The sequence below is a fragment of the Lemur catta genome, chromosome 10 (assembly GCF_020740605.2).
Source record: "Lemur catta isolate mLemCat1 chromosome 10, mLemCat1.pri, whole genome shotgun sequence".
In the NCBI taxonomy this organism is placed as follows: domain Eukaryota; kingdom Metazoa; phylum Chordata; class Mammalia; order Primates; family Lemuridae; genus Lemur; species Lemur catta.
The window spans coordinates 15,372,026-15,385,882 of NC_059137.1; the positions used below are offsets into that span (position 1 = coordinate 15,372,026).

The following is a 13,857-nucleotide window of genomic DNA, read 5'->3' on the forward strand; positions in this document are numbered from 1 at the left end:
CTTGCAGATGTATTTTTGTTGCATACTACTCCTTTGCACGTTGGTTTGTCAAACCAGCTCTCCACCTTCTCTGCACCACTGGGGAAATGTACTTTGTTGGAAGCTTCCTGGTGGGAAATTTTGTAACAGCTCTCAGAAATCTTAAGAGTGGCTTACCCTTTGACCCAGCAATTCCCTTTCTATGAATCTGTCCTCAGGAAATCACTGGATAGTAGACATACAAGGATGCTTTTATCATAACATTGTTTATTATAATAAACAATAACAGCAACATTTATTGAAAACTTTTTGTATCAGGCACTGTTCTCAGAACTTTATGAAGTATTAGATAGATGTGTTAAACCAGAAACAATTTAAATGCTTTAAAAATAACGAATTGATTTACCAAATTATAGTATATTCATACAGTATACATATATGTATATACAAATATAGTTCTTTTCATACATTTCACTCATGAATTAATATGTAGCCTTTAAAAGTGATGGTACAGATTTTTATTTATTGACACAAAATGATGTTTATAGTGTATTAAGTAATAAAATCAGTTCACTGATACATACTAAATGGTTCTATTTTTGTAGAAAATATCTGAAAGACTATCTACTAAAATGTTGACTTAGTTATCCTGAGTGACAAGACTATGGATGGTACTCACTTTTTTCTTATCTGTGTTTTTGAATTATAGATATTAAGTTTAAAAAAAAGCTCAGCACAGGTCTGTGGGAGAAATGACTAACAAATACCCCTTGTCTCTTGGGGGCAGTTGACATTACCATCAGACTATCATCTTTAACTTGTTTTACCCCTTTGCCTCTTTTTGCAGCAAAGCAGTTGAGAGCTTAGCTGAAGGGGGTGGCTCTGAAATTCAGCAGGTGAAAGAAGATGCTCGGAGGAAGGTGCAGCAGGTGGAAGACGTCCTGAAGAAAAGGATAGCCCTTTTAGAAGAGGCAAGTCTGGAACTCCTGAGGGGAATGTATTTCTTACAGTGGGTTAATAACGGGGTGGGCACAGTTCGGCTTCCTTTTTCCTGACCTGTCAGTTTCAGCAGAAACAACAGCCACCCTTATTGAGCATCTCCGGGGTTCTAGCCCCATTTGAGGCATTTTACACGTATAATTTCTAACCCTTCCACCCTGCAAACAGGCCATTGTTGTATTCATTCCTGTATGAGGACAACTTAGGTACAGAGAGAAGTAAGAACTTGTCCAAGTTTAATCCTGGATTTAAACCTGTGACTGATGATTTTAAAGCCCATGCTCTTTCTGCAATCCCACTCTGCTTATTATCTGGTATGGTCACTTAATTTTAAAGATGTGGAAGCTGAGGGCCAGAGAAGGGAAGTGACTTCCCAACATTAGCCAAGACCGGAAGCAGATTGCTGACCTTTAGGCTGCTTACCCGTCTGGCTCCGGCTCCCAGTGTCCAGCCTCCATCCAGCTATCCTGCCAGTGCTCACTGAACGTCTTCTCTGTTAGGCACTGTGTGTAGCTTCTCCTTTTACTTATTTTCACTTAGGTGTTTCCTAAGACTGTGAGGGGAGTCAGGATGTTTCCTGCCTCAAAAATTCTGTCTCCTAGCTGTTAGAACATTTTCCTTCATTTTAAGCTAGTATTAAGTAATATTATTTAATTCTTGGTCTTTGAAGTCTGTTGTTTCATCTCAGTTTCTCTACCTGAAACTCTGATTCTTCTTAGTACATTTGAAGAGAAATGGCACCAAAAAGCACTTCTGGGTACAAAAAGCAGTTACTGTATTTTGCAGCCTACAATTTTCTACTTATGACATTCACATCAGGCCTTATATAAGATGTAATTCCCCTTCAGGGTGTGTAGGTATTAGATCCAAAAACAGGCAAGGAAATGGAGGCTCGGAGAGGGTAAGAAATTCAGCTTAGCTCATAAGTGATAGAGCTGGAACCAAAAGAAGGATCTTCTGATCCCAAATTCTGAATTTTAGTTAAAATGTAATTTTTTGACTGTGGGTTCAGTAATCTTATTTTTCCAGTTAGTGCTTCCCAGTGTTTTGGGGTTTCAGATCTCTGCTCTGTCACTTACCAGCTTTATCACCTTCCCTGAGCCTCTGCTGCTTCATCTGTCAAATGAGGATAGTGGTACCTAATTTCCATTAGTAATGATAATAATAACAGCATTACCAATAGTCTACTAAGGGCATACCATTGGGTGAAGCACCCTTCTGCTTCTAACATACACTGATTTAGTTAGTCCTTTCAATAAACCAATGAGGTCAATATGCTTATCATACTTTTGCTTTCTTTTTTTCTTAAACAGATGATGAAACAGGCACAGAGTGGCTAAGTCACTTGCTCAAGGTCACATAGGCAGTAAATGTCAGGTAGTCCATCTGTAGACTCGCAGAACTGCTGTACTCTACTGTCTCAGTATATAACTTTTTAGGTTTGGGTGAGGATCAAAGATAATATGTGTAAAGCTCCTTGCTCAGAGCCTGGCATTTAGTACACATTCAGTAAATAACAGGCTTTGTTTATTGTCTAAGAATATGGGAAATGGTTTTTTCCAGCTTTCACTGAGATTGGCAGGCCAGTCTCCTGGGGAGACATTGGTGGTGGAGGTGCTGTGGAGGTCAAGGGCCCAGAGGAAGAAGTCACCATGAGCTTTCTGTGATGCAGCAGGCATTTGGCAGTTTCACGACAGCTCTTTCATGGGATGGTAACCACCATCCCTGTTTTATAGATTGGGAAACTGGGGCTCAGAGAGGTTAAGTGACTACTTGAGGTCACACAGCAAGTAAATGGGAGAGCTGGGTTTTGAATTCAGCTTGATTTGACTTTTATCTTTGTGATGTAATCAGAGGCAGTTGGCATGATATGAGTAGTTGGAGATTGTCTACTCCGAGGTTGCTTTCATGAGCACCAGGGCCTTTTCTGTCACATAGACACTGCTTGTGTGATTTAGGTAATTTTCTTATAGGCTCCTCTGAGCTCTTGGGGAGAACATAGAGTTTCTTTACTACCTAAATCACCTTGGAGCTGTAGAAAATGTACTTTAGAATTGTGTAGTCGTTATCTTAAAAAAAATAGTGAGGGGGGCACTAGGTGTGGAGTGAATTTGTATGGAGATTATGGTGACTCTGAAATTTATGTATGTTTAGTATTGAGAGGCGCGTTTCTCCTTGTTCTCCTTGAAGCTGTAAATATTGATCTGATTTTTCAAAACCAAAAATACAGTTCTTGTAGAGTTGAGTCTTTTCCATTGGAAATGTCTATTACTCTTCAGGATACAAGAGGGAAAAATGGCTGGCAAATGTATTTATTACCGATTCTCTCCATGTATAGTACAATTCAGGGAGGGGAAATGTGCCGGAGAAAAAGTCATAAATATTTATATTTTAATCCAATTTCCTTTCAAAATGTTCCCAATTGTATTGAAAAATTGCATCAAATGCATTTAATTTAACTCTAGGATGTGAAAGCCGCCCAAGCAGAACTGGAAAAAGCCTTTGCAGGGACAGAAACAGAGAAGGCTCTTCGATTGGGCTTGGAAAGCAAGCTTTCGGAGATGAAGAAGACGCACGCGGGGGACTTGGAGATGGTTTTGGTCCTGAAAGAGAAAGACAGGTCTGGCTCTGTCCCCCTGACACCCTGACATCTCATTGTCTGGCAGCCTTGGGACAGAATTGTTCCCTTTCCTTCCCTCCTTTCCCTCCCTTCTCTCTGTGTTCCCCACGGGACTTGAGTGACTTTCTGGAATGTGTCCAACACAGTAAGACAGAAAACTAGGGATAAAATTGGGTGAAAAGAAAAGGGCACAGTAACAGAGATAGAGTCTACTGATATGTTTCCTGATAGACATTCATGCTGAAAAGTTTTACTCACATTCTACATTGAGTGTTCAGTTTTGGCTCTAAACTTCCCAGTAGTCAAAGGAAAAAGAGAAAAACAATCTTGGTGGCCATAAGATTCACATTGCTCTCAAGGTAAAACAAGCCAGCAACTTAGAAGCCCAGTTTTACTTGGCACTGTCAGAAGAAAGTTTCTCTTGTGGTTCTTCCCAAAGGGAACAGTGAGTGACTACGTCCTCACCATAAATACGAGTGAATTTTATGTGACTTGTTTTCTATCACATCTTTTAATGCAGGCCAAGGCCCAGATTAGTGCAGGGGGCCAAGAACAACAATGTGGAGCAAATACAGAGCTCTTTGATGATCAGGATAAAATGTATGCCGTTTAGTTCAGAGAAGGGGGCCAAGATGGCCGTTAGGCAGTTTTTAATGCTCATCATATCTTGCAACCAAGCTTTTGATAAAAACTTGTCAGGAGAAATTTGATTTTAATCCTTAACATGAACCTGACATTTTGATACTCTTGCTTTGCTTTGATAGTTACTGAGTGGAAGGTTCACTAAATATAAGTGCAACTGATGGCTAACCTGTGACCTGTCTGTCAAAGAGCCAAGCTTGTTTGGAATTTAGAGGAAATTGTTCTAAAGCTTGCAGTCTATTTTAGAGGATACTGACTGGTTCCTCCTTCTTGATCACTCAGTGCGCCTGCATTGACGGGTGCAACATGTTGCTTAGGTTCTTGTGCCTGATGGCCCTGGTTTCTCAACTGTTGTTTGCTTTTACTTCTGTCAGTGCCGCCTTTTGAGATCTGAGTCTGCTACTTGTTTTTTTTTTTTGAGACAGAATCTCGCTTTGCCACCTAGGCGAGAGTGCAGTGTCATTATCACAGCTCACTGCAACCTCAAACTCCTGGGCTCAAGTGGTCCTCTTGCCTCAGCCTCCTGAGTAGCTGGGACTACAGGTGTGCGCCACCACGCCCAGCTAATTTTTCTATTTTTAGTAGAGACAGAGTCTCGCTGTTCCTCATCCTGGTCTCAAACTCCTGCATTCAAGCGATCCTCCCGCCTGGGCCTCTCAGAATGCTAGGATTATAGGCATGGGTGCCACTGCGCCTGGCCTTCTGTTACTTGTTTTTATTTATGGGTTGGAAAATCAGGTGAGCAAACCTTTAGGATTATTTGTAAAAGAGGAGTAAATAGACCCTGAGGGAGAGCCCATGGTTTCCCTTTACGTGCCCTAGCTTCAGCATTTGGAGGAGCGACCATTTATTCGGTGCTCTGCAACCTTTTCTTAGTTTTGATCTGGCAAATCGAAGTTTTGTGATTAATAATCTCAGGATGAGACTTTATTCAGCATGTATTTCCTGTGCATCTTCTACTCAACAGTGGAGATTAGAATATAGGAGTAAGTGATACAGATTGAGTCCTTTTCCCCAGGAATCTCATGGTCTAAATTTAAGCTCATCATCTAGCTAGGTGGAAGGGGTGGAGGGCAGGAATGGAAATGATAAGGTGCTACAAGGGATAAATGCTAGGTTAATATATTTATCTAACTCAGTTTAGCAGGATTAGGAAAAGCTTCCTAGAGGAAGTACTAGAATGAGGAAGAATTGTTTGGACAAAGAAAGGAAAGTAAGAGTGTTATAGGCATAGGGCATAACGTGTGAAAGTCCAGAGGCACGAGGATCATAGCATGGTCAAGGCACCGGTGTTGTATTCCGGAAGGGAAGAGGGAAGAGGTGAGGGGAGGAATGCTGGGGGAGGTCACGTGGGCCTTGTTGAAGCATTTGGATTTTATCCTAAGGGCGGGCATGTAAGAAGCCACTGAAGAATTAATGGTGGGGCTTGGGGCAATGTCAGGATCAGATTTAAATTTAGAGAGATCCCTCTGGCTGCCCTCTGGGGGATGGACTGGCACTAGGCTGGGTGGAAGACCCTAGTTCTCATGCTGACACAGAAATCCAAACAAGAACTGATGGTGACAGGACAGAGGTGACAGAGGTAGGAATGGAGGAGAATAGGCAGAGGTAGGAAGAAGGTAGAGTAGACATGATGGGCATGAAGGGCTTGGTGACTGATTGGGTTTGGGGGGTGGTGGAAAAGGCTGCAGTGACATCCCCTCACCCAGGTTTCGAGTATGAGCAACTGTGGGGTGGTAGTGCGTTTTGCAGAGTTTGGGGGACAAAAAGGGGAAAAGAGGTAACGCTTTTGGGTAGAGCGAGTGAGAAGATGATGGTTTCAGTTGGGACATGTTGGGTTTGAGGGATCTGTGAGCATCTGTGAGTAGAGCAGATTGGGTATATGGATTATGGCTTAAATTAAAGGAGGTATAGATTGTTTCCTTAACCCACCATGAGCGTGGCCTTGGGAATGCATGCCAGGAATGCAAGGATGAACACCGTCCTGCTTCCGTGGAGCTCCCAGTGTGGAGATGTTAAAAATATGTTGTGACTGATGGTGTGATGGAGGTGAGCCCAGGATTCTGTGGTGTGACAAAAGTAAGGAAGTGATCAGCTCTGCCTGGGTGTGGGTCAGGGAAGGCTTATCAGAGGGAGGAGTCCTGGAGTTGGGTGAGGATGTCTTGTGGAGCAGAGAGAACGGCACACGCAGAGATACAGAGCCTGGCACATTTCAGGATGATCGTAGAGGAAAGTGGTCCCTGTTAGTGTGTGCCACAGAAGCTTGACTTCTCATCTGTCTTGGAAGAGGGGATTTGGGAAGGGTTAATGTTTATCAGGTACTTACTGGGGTCTCTGTGGAGGTGGGTGGTCAGATCAGAGCTTTGCTAAAGTCTGCATCTTCCTGGGATTTCCCATGGATGTGGCTAGACAGGTACGGAAATGTGATCTTTCAGTGCTGCAGATGCGTCTGTCTTTCAGGGATAGATGTGTCCCTGAGGCACTCTCAGAGACTGGTGCAGCAGTCAGATGCCAACTCAGGTTTTCCGCTCAGGGTGTGACCGCTTTTGTGGTGAAACTCTCCTGGGCCTCCGATCAGGGTGTTCCCTCCCTGAAGGCAGGCCTGCCTAGGGCGCTAAGTCAAGGTGGGGAGGAAGGTTAGCACGAATTAGAGCAGCGGTCCTTGGCTGTGCCCTGGTGAGACGGATCCAGATCTGCTATGCGGATTGACCTGCTGTTGGGCAGGGCAGAGTGTCCGGTCTTAGGCCCCGGGGCCCGCCTCACATGCATGGGCACTGTCAATATGTCTCTGGGCTCCCATCCTCCTTTCAAAGGTACATGCTTTAGCTACTTTATTTCCTTCAATCCCGCCTTTGAGCTACTCTGTATCTTTAAGGCAGTCACTGTTGGGGAGCCCCGAAGTTCACATATGGCCAACGTGTATGTTTTATTTAGCCTACAGTGTTCTTAAAAGTTTGAATTAGTTGCCGATATTTAAAAAATTGAATTTCCCATAACAGTCTGGGTTTCCAGCTTTCCTTGAAAGCCTAAAAGACATGGCAGCCCTGGGCAGTGGTCCTGCTGCTCCCTTTAGATGGGCCTGGTACTCCAGTCTGGCCACAGTCCCCACCTGGCCTCTGGCCTGCCCACTTTTTCCATTCCCTATCTAGAACTTGCTTCAAGGTAACTAAAAAAGAAAAAAAAAAAAAAGAAGAAAAAGAATTTTATTGAGGTATAAATTGTATCCAACAGTTTGGTGACTTTTACCTCTCTGGTTGATTATGTGATGATTTCAGAGTTGACCCCTAGAGGGCACTCTTGCGCCTCTTTCCAGGAGTTTTGGCGCCTGGCCCTGGGGCCGCCCGCACCATCCCACTGCATTGCCCGGCGCCTCAGCTGCTCTTATCTCCCTCCTCACCTTCACCCTGGGAAGCCGGGTGCTTCGCTAGGGCAGCTGTGTCAGACTTCCAGCCTTTGTTCTTTCTACCAAACTAAGTTGCTTTCTAGGCTTAGCTATAGTAAGACTCTCCTGAAGGGTCCTCTGACAAACTGCTAATTGTTGAATGTTTAAAAAAAGTAATAATTATAGCAACTGTCATTTGTTGAGTTCCACCATATGCCAGGAGCGGTGTAAGGTGGTTTTAAATAGCTTGTCTCCAGTCTGCTATTTTATAGCTGAGGAAACACAGGCTCGGAGAGGCTAAATTACTTGCCACGGTCAAAGAGCAGTTGACATGAGGTAATTTGGTGGCCAAGAGAAGGATGTGTTCAGCTCTCCCCGATGGGCACCCTCAGGGTGAAAAGGGTGGCAGAGCTTCCTTGAGGGGAGGTGATGCTTGACGGACTCTGGCGGGACACATGGGCGCTTATTAGGCGGAGATGGGGGTAGGGTTGGGAACGGCATTTCAGGCAGAGAGACCGGTGTGAGCAGAGGCAGAGAGGCACCAAACAGCCCGGCTTCGGGAGAGAACTGGAACAGAGAGGGTGGTGGTTTCCTGTGAGAGACGAGACTGAGGCTTTGAGCAGGGGCCTCCGATCCGGTCGGCCCTCAGAGCCAGGGCCGTGAATGCCCTGCGGAGGAATTTGGCCTTTATCTTGAATGTTAGTGTGTTTTTAAACTTTGCCCTTAGAAGCCCTGGAGAGACATTCCTTGTTTTTTCCATATTCACCAGAACAGCTCTGCTTTATTGGTTTTATTTGCTTAGATTTTGGTGACATTTCTTTTGGAGAGAGGATTTCTCTTGGACAAAAAAAATTAGTAATCCACTGGTGTCGGCGCTGGGGGCCACTGAAGGTCTTTGAACAGTGGTGGGACTGGGCCAGACCATAGTCTGGCAGCTCAGAGTTGGATCACCTGGAGCCAGGCTGGAGACAGGGGGACCCGTTAATGTCACACAAATTCTAGCCCTTAATCTCCGACCTGCAAAAGATGATTCCATTTATGTTCGGTCATTGGACATGTCTACTTGGAAGATGTCTTGCCCCATTTCCTACCTCCTCCTGCTCCACTGAGCTAAGAGAACAGCTTAGAATTAATATTTAAATTTTGTTCTCTTTTAGGCTGATTGAGGAGTTGAAGCTGTCTTTGAAGAGCAAAGAAGCTTTAATTCAGTGCCTTAAAGAGGAGAAATCTCAGATGGCATCTCCTGATGAGAACGTGTCATCTGGAGAGCTCCGAGGACTTTCTGCTGCTCTAAGGGAAGAAAAAGAGAGAGAAACTGAGGTGAGGTGACAGGATGTGAAGGGGGAGGGCTTTAATTAGCCAACCAGACTCTTCTATGGGAAATGGATGCACGTTCAGTCTTCATGGTTCACATACAGTTTGCTTCTAAATCTGAATTCCCTGTCAGCTGAGGAATGAACAGAAACTGCCTTTATCAGGGGCCCTGTCAGGCTCCTGTTCATATAAAGAGTTAGTTTAAAAAACAGTCCCATATCTGCTTGTCTCTATTTTACCATGGGTTAGTTTGTCGTTGCCTGGGGACTTTGTTTTCATCCTTTGGGTTTTCTTCGGATACAATTGTGCATTGTACATGTCCCTTTTCCCTTTGTGGTTAGAGACAGGCGTGAGGCCAGCTTTGGTCTGTAACCTGAGAGGTAGTGGGGGAAGGGAGCTAACCTGTACCAGGCCTGGCAGTGTGGGAGGGGTTCAGCGTATCACCTTGTTCAGTCCTCCCAGCCACCTGCTGAGGTAGAGATCATTGTCTCCTTGTCGAGTTTAGAAACAGGCTCAGAGGAGTTGTTATATTTTTCCAGGCTCCGAGAGGTGGGTTGCTAGTAGCTGACCCCAAAGCCTCCCTGGACTCCTCCCCCTAACTAGGCTGCCTCCCCAGCAAGCTCTTTTGAAGCAGATGGGCAGGCAGGGAATCACAGGTAGGTCTTAGCCTAGGCCTTCCATTGCATGTGGTACGTTCCCATGAGGGGTGTTCTGGATGTTCATGAAAAGTCTTGATTTTTTTATGGAGCAGGGTCTGTGTGCCCCCACAGCAGTGAGTTCTGTAGTCTCGCTGATCAGTTTTTAATCTGTGATCAGCCGTTGTCTCCTGCTCATCCGTTTAACCCTCTCCCCACTTCGCAGGTGCTGGCCTTTAGCAGGTCTTCTTCATCCTGTTTGGTAGCAGCTTGCTTTCCTCTCTGTGGGGCTGGCGACCAGGCAGTGTCAGCAGCTTGTCTTCACGTTTTTCTTCACTCAAATCCACTCTCTTGGCCCCACTCACTCACTGTGGGTGGGGCCAGGAGAAGAAGGGGACACTTGTTTTAATGAGTTCCACAGAACTGGGGGAAACTCAGGGCTCATTTTAATTGTTCTGGAGAAGCTATTGGATTGTGGGTCCCTTCTGGGCACTACCAACAAAATGCTTTTTCTTAGGCTGCACAAATGGAGCGTCAGAAGGAAAGAAGTCACTTTGAAGGGAGGATCCAGGTATGTTGATACAATTTTTAAAAATTTATTGAAGATTTATCCTATTCTTGCCTCTTGTTTTATTTGGAGCACAACAGAAAATTCCGTGTGACAATTTCTGTCATTTACGGACTGCTACTGCGTGCCAGTAAGGCACTTTAGAAAGGGGTTCTCAGTCTTTGCAGTAACTCTGTGAAGCAGGCACTCCCACTTTACAGATGTGGTTCCTGAGGCTCAGAGAGTTGAGGTCACTTGCCCACAGTCACATAGCTAGGAAAAGGTAGAGCAAGGGTTCCAACCTGCCCATGCTCCGTGGTCCCCCGGTCACAGCGGCTGGCACTGGTGTAGTGCCTGCCAGCTTAGAAAGTGCTTTCACATCCATTATCTCATTTGATCCTCACAGCAGCCCGGGAGGGAGGCAGCAGTGATTATCCTTAGAAATGTACTGACTATAAATGTATAGTTCAGTCTCCATCAAAAGGAATGAAATTAATGATCTGTTATTTCTCCCAAATAACCTGGTATGAAAGGCTCTGATGTGACTGTATTCATATTCCAGGAGGCACTGGAATCCTTCCCGTAGGAATAGCTGTCATCGTCTTAACTGATCTGATCCCTTTCCCTTCACCCAGCCCTGTTGCCGTGAGCGGTAACACAGTAACTGGGAGCCGATGCCACTACGTTCAGCTCGACTTGGAAACATTAATCACAGGTTGACAGGAATAAGATAGAATAACTGCATTTGAGTGTGCTTTTAAAGATATATTTACAGTGCATTTTGGTTGGAACGCATCAACTTAGTGAATCTTTTTCTAATCTAATTTAGGCACTTCAGGAGGACCTGAGAGAGAAGGAAAGAGAAATTGCTACAGAGAAGAAAAATAGTTTAAAGAGGGATAAAGCCATTCAGGGTTTAACCGTAGCATTAAAATCAAAGGAAAAAGAGGTATGTCTGAGATACTTGAAGGGAGATTTTTCTTTATTAGCTTCTGTGACTGGCTTGTTTCTACCCTGAATTTTTAGCTTTGGATAAAAAGTTTATAAGAGAGCGGAGATAGTATGGAAAGTGGGGAAACGATCCTTTAGTCAGCTGGAAATTCTTTTGGTGTGTGTAATCCAGTGCTGTCCAATAGAAATATGAATTAGATATGTAATTTTACATTTTCTCGTAGCCACATTAAATGAAGTAAAAAGAAACAAGTGAAGTTAATTTTAATAATTGTGTGTTTATGTCTCAAACATAATCATTTCAACATGTAATCAATAGAACAACAGTGACATTTGTTTTTCAGAATAAAGTGTTTGATGTACTTATAGCACATCTCAATTCAGACTAACCACATTTCACTTGCTAAGAGCCACATGTGGCTAGTGGCTACCATATTGTACAATGCAGGTCTGATCTTTTGAAGGATAACAGAAGATTGAGACAAAGGAGTTTTGGGAGGCAAGGCCATGACTGTGAACCCGTTAGAGAGCTACCTGGGGTACCCTGTTGTCTTTGGGATCCAAGGTGGTGGCTGACGGTTTTGTATTGTTTTCCTGTTGTTAGTGCAGCAATCTGCTGTGTCCCAGTAACTATGCTAGGCACAAATGCAGAGATGAAAACCCAGCTCTGTTTGCAAGTCTGGTGAGGAGTATAGAGTGATGGGTGTTGTGACTGAGGGAAGCGCAGGGGGCTGGGGAGGTGGAGGGAAGGAGACCTGATCCAGATTAGGTGTAGATGTGGGGCATGGGGAGCAGTACTTAGATAAGAAGACCCTGAGCTGCATCTTAAAGGACGAGTAGGAGTTAGTTGTAAAGGCAGGCAGGGACAGAGATGCCTTTTTGGGCAGAGGCATAGGACACTGGTCAAGGCATTAAGATAGGAAAGTCACTGAAATGTACCACAAACAGTTCGGAGCACAAAGTGCAAAATGTAAGGGAGGCCAGAGAAGCAGCTGGAGCAGTTGTCGGGGATCAGCTGGTAGAGGGGGTACTAATACTGCTGAGCTGCTTGGGTAGCACTTAAGGCCCCTGAAGGCTCTTAAGCAGGAGGGGTACGATCACATTTTCATGTTAGAGAGGTCTCTGGCTGTATGGAGGCAGGGAGGCCAGTAGCTGAGGCAAGAGCCAAGAAAGGCTGAATTAGAGCAGTGGTCACAGCAAGTAGGAGTGGAGGGGGAGGGGTTTATTCAAGAAATAAAATTAGAAATAATTAAAAATTAGAAACAAAATTGGGAAAATTAGATGATTAGAGTAGGACTTCACAAAAAGGAGCAGTCAAGGATGACTTCTAGGTGTCTGGCTTACGTGACTAGGATATGGTGGTGCCACTGACTCAGTTCAAAGCCTAGAAAATAGAGGATGATGGCAAGATAGGCTGTTGGGGGAAGCTAAAGCTTGGAGAGAACTCAGGCCTCGAGAGGTTGGTCTGGGAATTACTCATATACAAGTGTGAGTTAAAATTTTGTTAGCTGACCGGGCGTCGTGGCTCATGCCCATAATCCTAGCATTCTTGGAGTCTGAGGCAGGAAGATTGTTTGAGTTCAGGAGTTCAAGACCAGCTTGAGCAAAAGTGAGACTCTGTTTCTATTAAAAATAGAAAAAATTAGCTAGGCATGGTGGCATGCACCTATAGTCCCAGCTACTCGGGAGGCTGAGGATAGGAGCCTGAGGCTTGAGCCCAGGAGTTTGAGGTTGCAGTGAGCTATGATGATGCCACTGCACTCTAGCTGTGTGACAGAGTGAAACTTGGTCTCAAAAAAAAAAAATTCTGATAATTGACCTACTAATCCATGGAGAGTGTAGAATGGGAAAGGAGAAGGCTAGGATGGGACTGCAAGGGACATCAGAATTGTAGGCCTGGGGAAAGGAGTGCACAAGGGAGACAGAAGGAATGGTTGCTGACATAGGAAACTAACCAGGAAACTGTGGTGTTGAAGAAGCTCAAGGAGTGCCCGTGTTTGAATATTAACCATTGTTAGATGCAACAGCGATTTGGCTCATAATAGTAGTAGTTATAATTTGCATCATCTTTTGGGAGTTTAAGGCCCAGCTGAGGTTGGAGCTGAGGTCGTGACACCAGTGGTAGAATGGTTCTGGGTGCTGGCAAACTCCAGGGCGTGGCCATGGTGGTTCATGTTTGACTCCCGGGTCTAGGAGAAAGTCGCTAGAGGATGAGGAAGTCTGGCAGTACCCAGGCTATAGGTTATTGGGTGGGTCTTCTATATGGATAATAATAATAGTAACACATAGTATGAGCCAGGCATTGTATTAGCACCAATACACATTCCTCATTTAACCCTAGGGCTATAGTTGAGTGAGTAGTGGTATCCTCATTTTACACTTGAGAAGTATACCTTGCCTGAAGTCAGCTTGAAGTAAATGGCCAAACTGGAAATCCCACTCAGATCTTTTCTGACTACAAAGCCCTTGGTTATAAACCATATACAACTGAGCAGGAAGAGCATGTGGGCTGTGCAGAGGCAGGAGAGCCTGGTTGCATACGTGGCTACTGGTCCTTGTTTTTCCCCAGGTTGAAGAACTTAACTCTGAAATAGAAGAGCTCAGTGCTGCTTTTGCTAAAGCCAGAGAGGCTGCGCAGAAAGCACAGACCCAGGAATTCCAGGTAAGTGTTCACTTTGGCTTAAGTGGCTGTCTTTTTAATCCTGATTCCTGTCAAGGTGAGGACTTTGCAGCTGAAAGGAACTTGGATGATTTTAATAAGGAAAACTGTGGGTGGTCTTTAGCGATA

General features: G+C 44.6%; 1 protein-coding gene across 1 annotated transcript in view; it reads left to right on the forward strand.

Annotated features, from left to right (window-relative positions):
- The window catches only part of CDK5RAP2 (CDK5 regulatory subunit associated protein 2), a 175,424-nt gene that overhangs the window by 39,279 nt on the left and 122,288 nt on the right, over positions 1-13,857 (forward strand). Inside the window, exons 6-11 of the mRNA XM_045563942.1 lie at positions 827-950; positions 3,444-3,598; positions 8,780-8,942; positions 10,089-10,142; positions 10,948-11,067; positions 13,639-13,731. Of these exons, the coding sequence (XP_045419898.1) occupies positions 827-950; positions 3,444-3,598; positions 8,780-8,942; positions 10,089-10,142; positions 10,948-11,067; positions 13,639-13,731 (709 nt within the window). The remainder of the gene's footprint in view (positions 1-826; positions 951-3,443; positions 3,599-8,779; positions 8,943-10,088; positions 10,143-10,947; positions 11,068-13,638; positions 13,732-13,857) is intronic.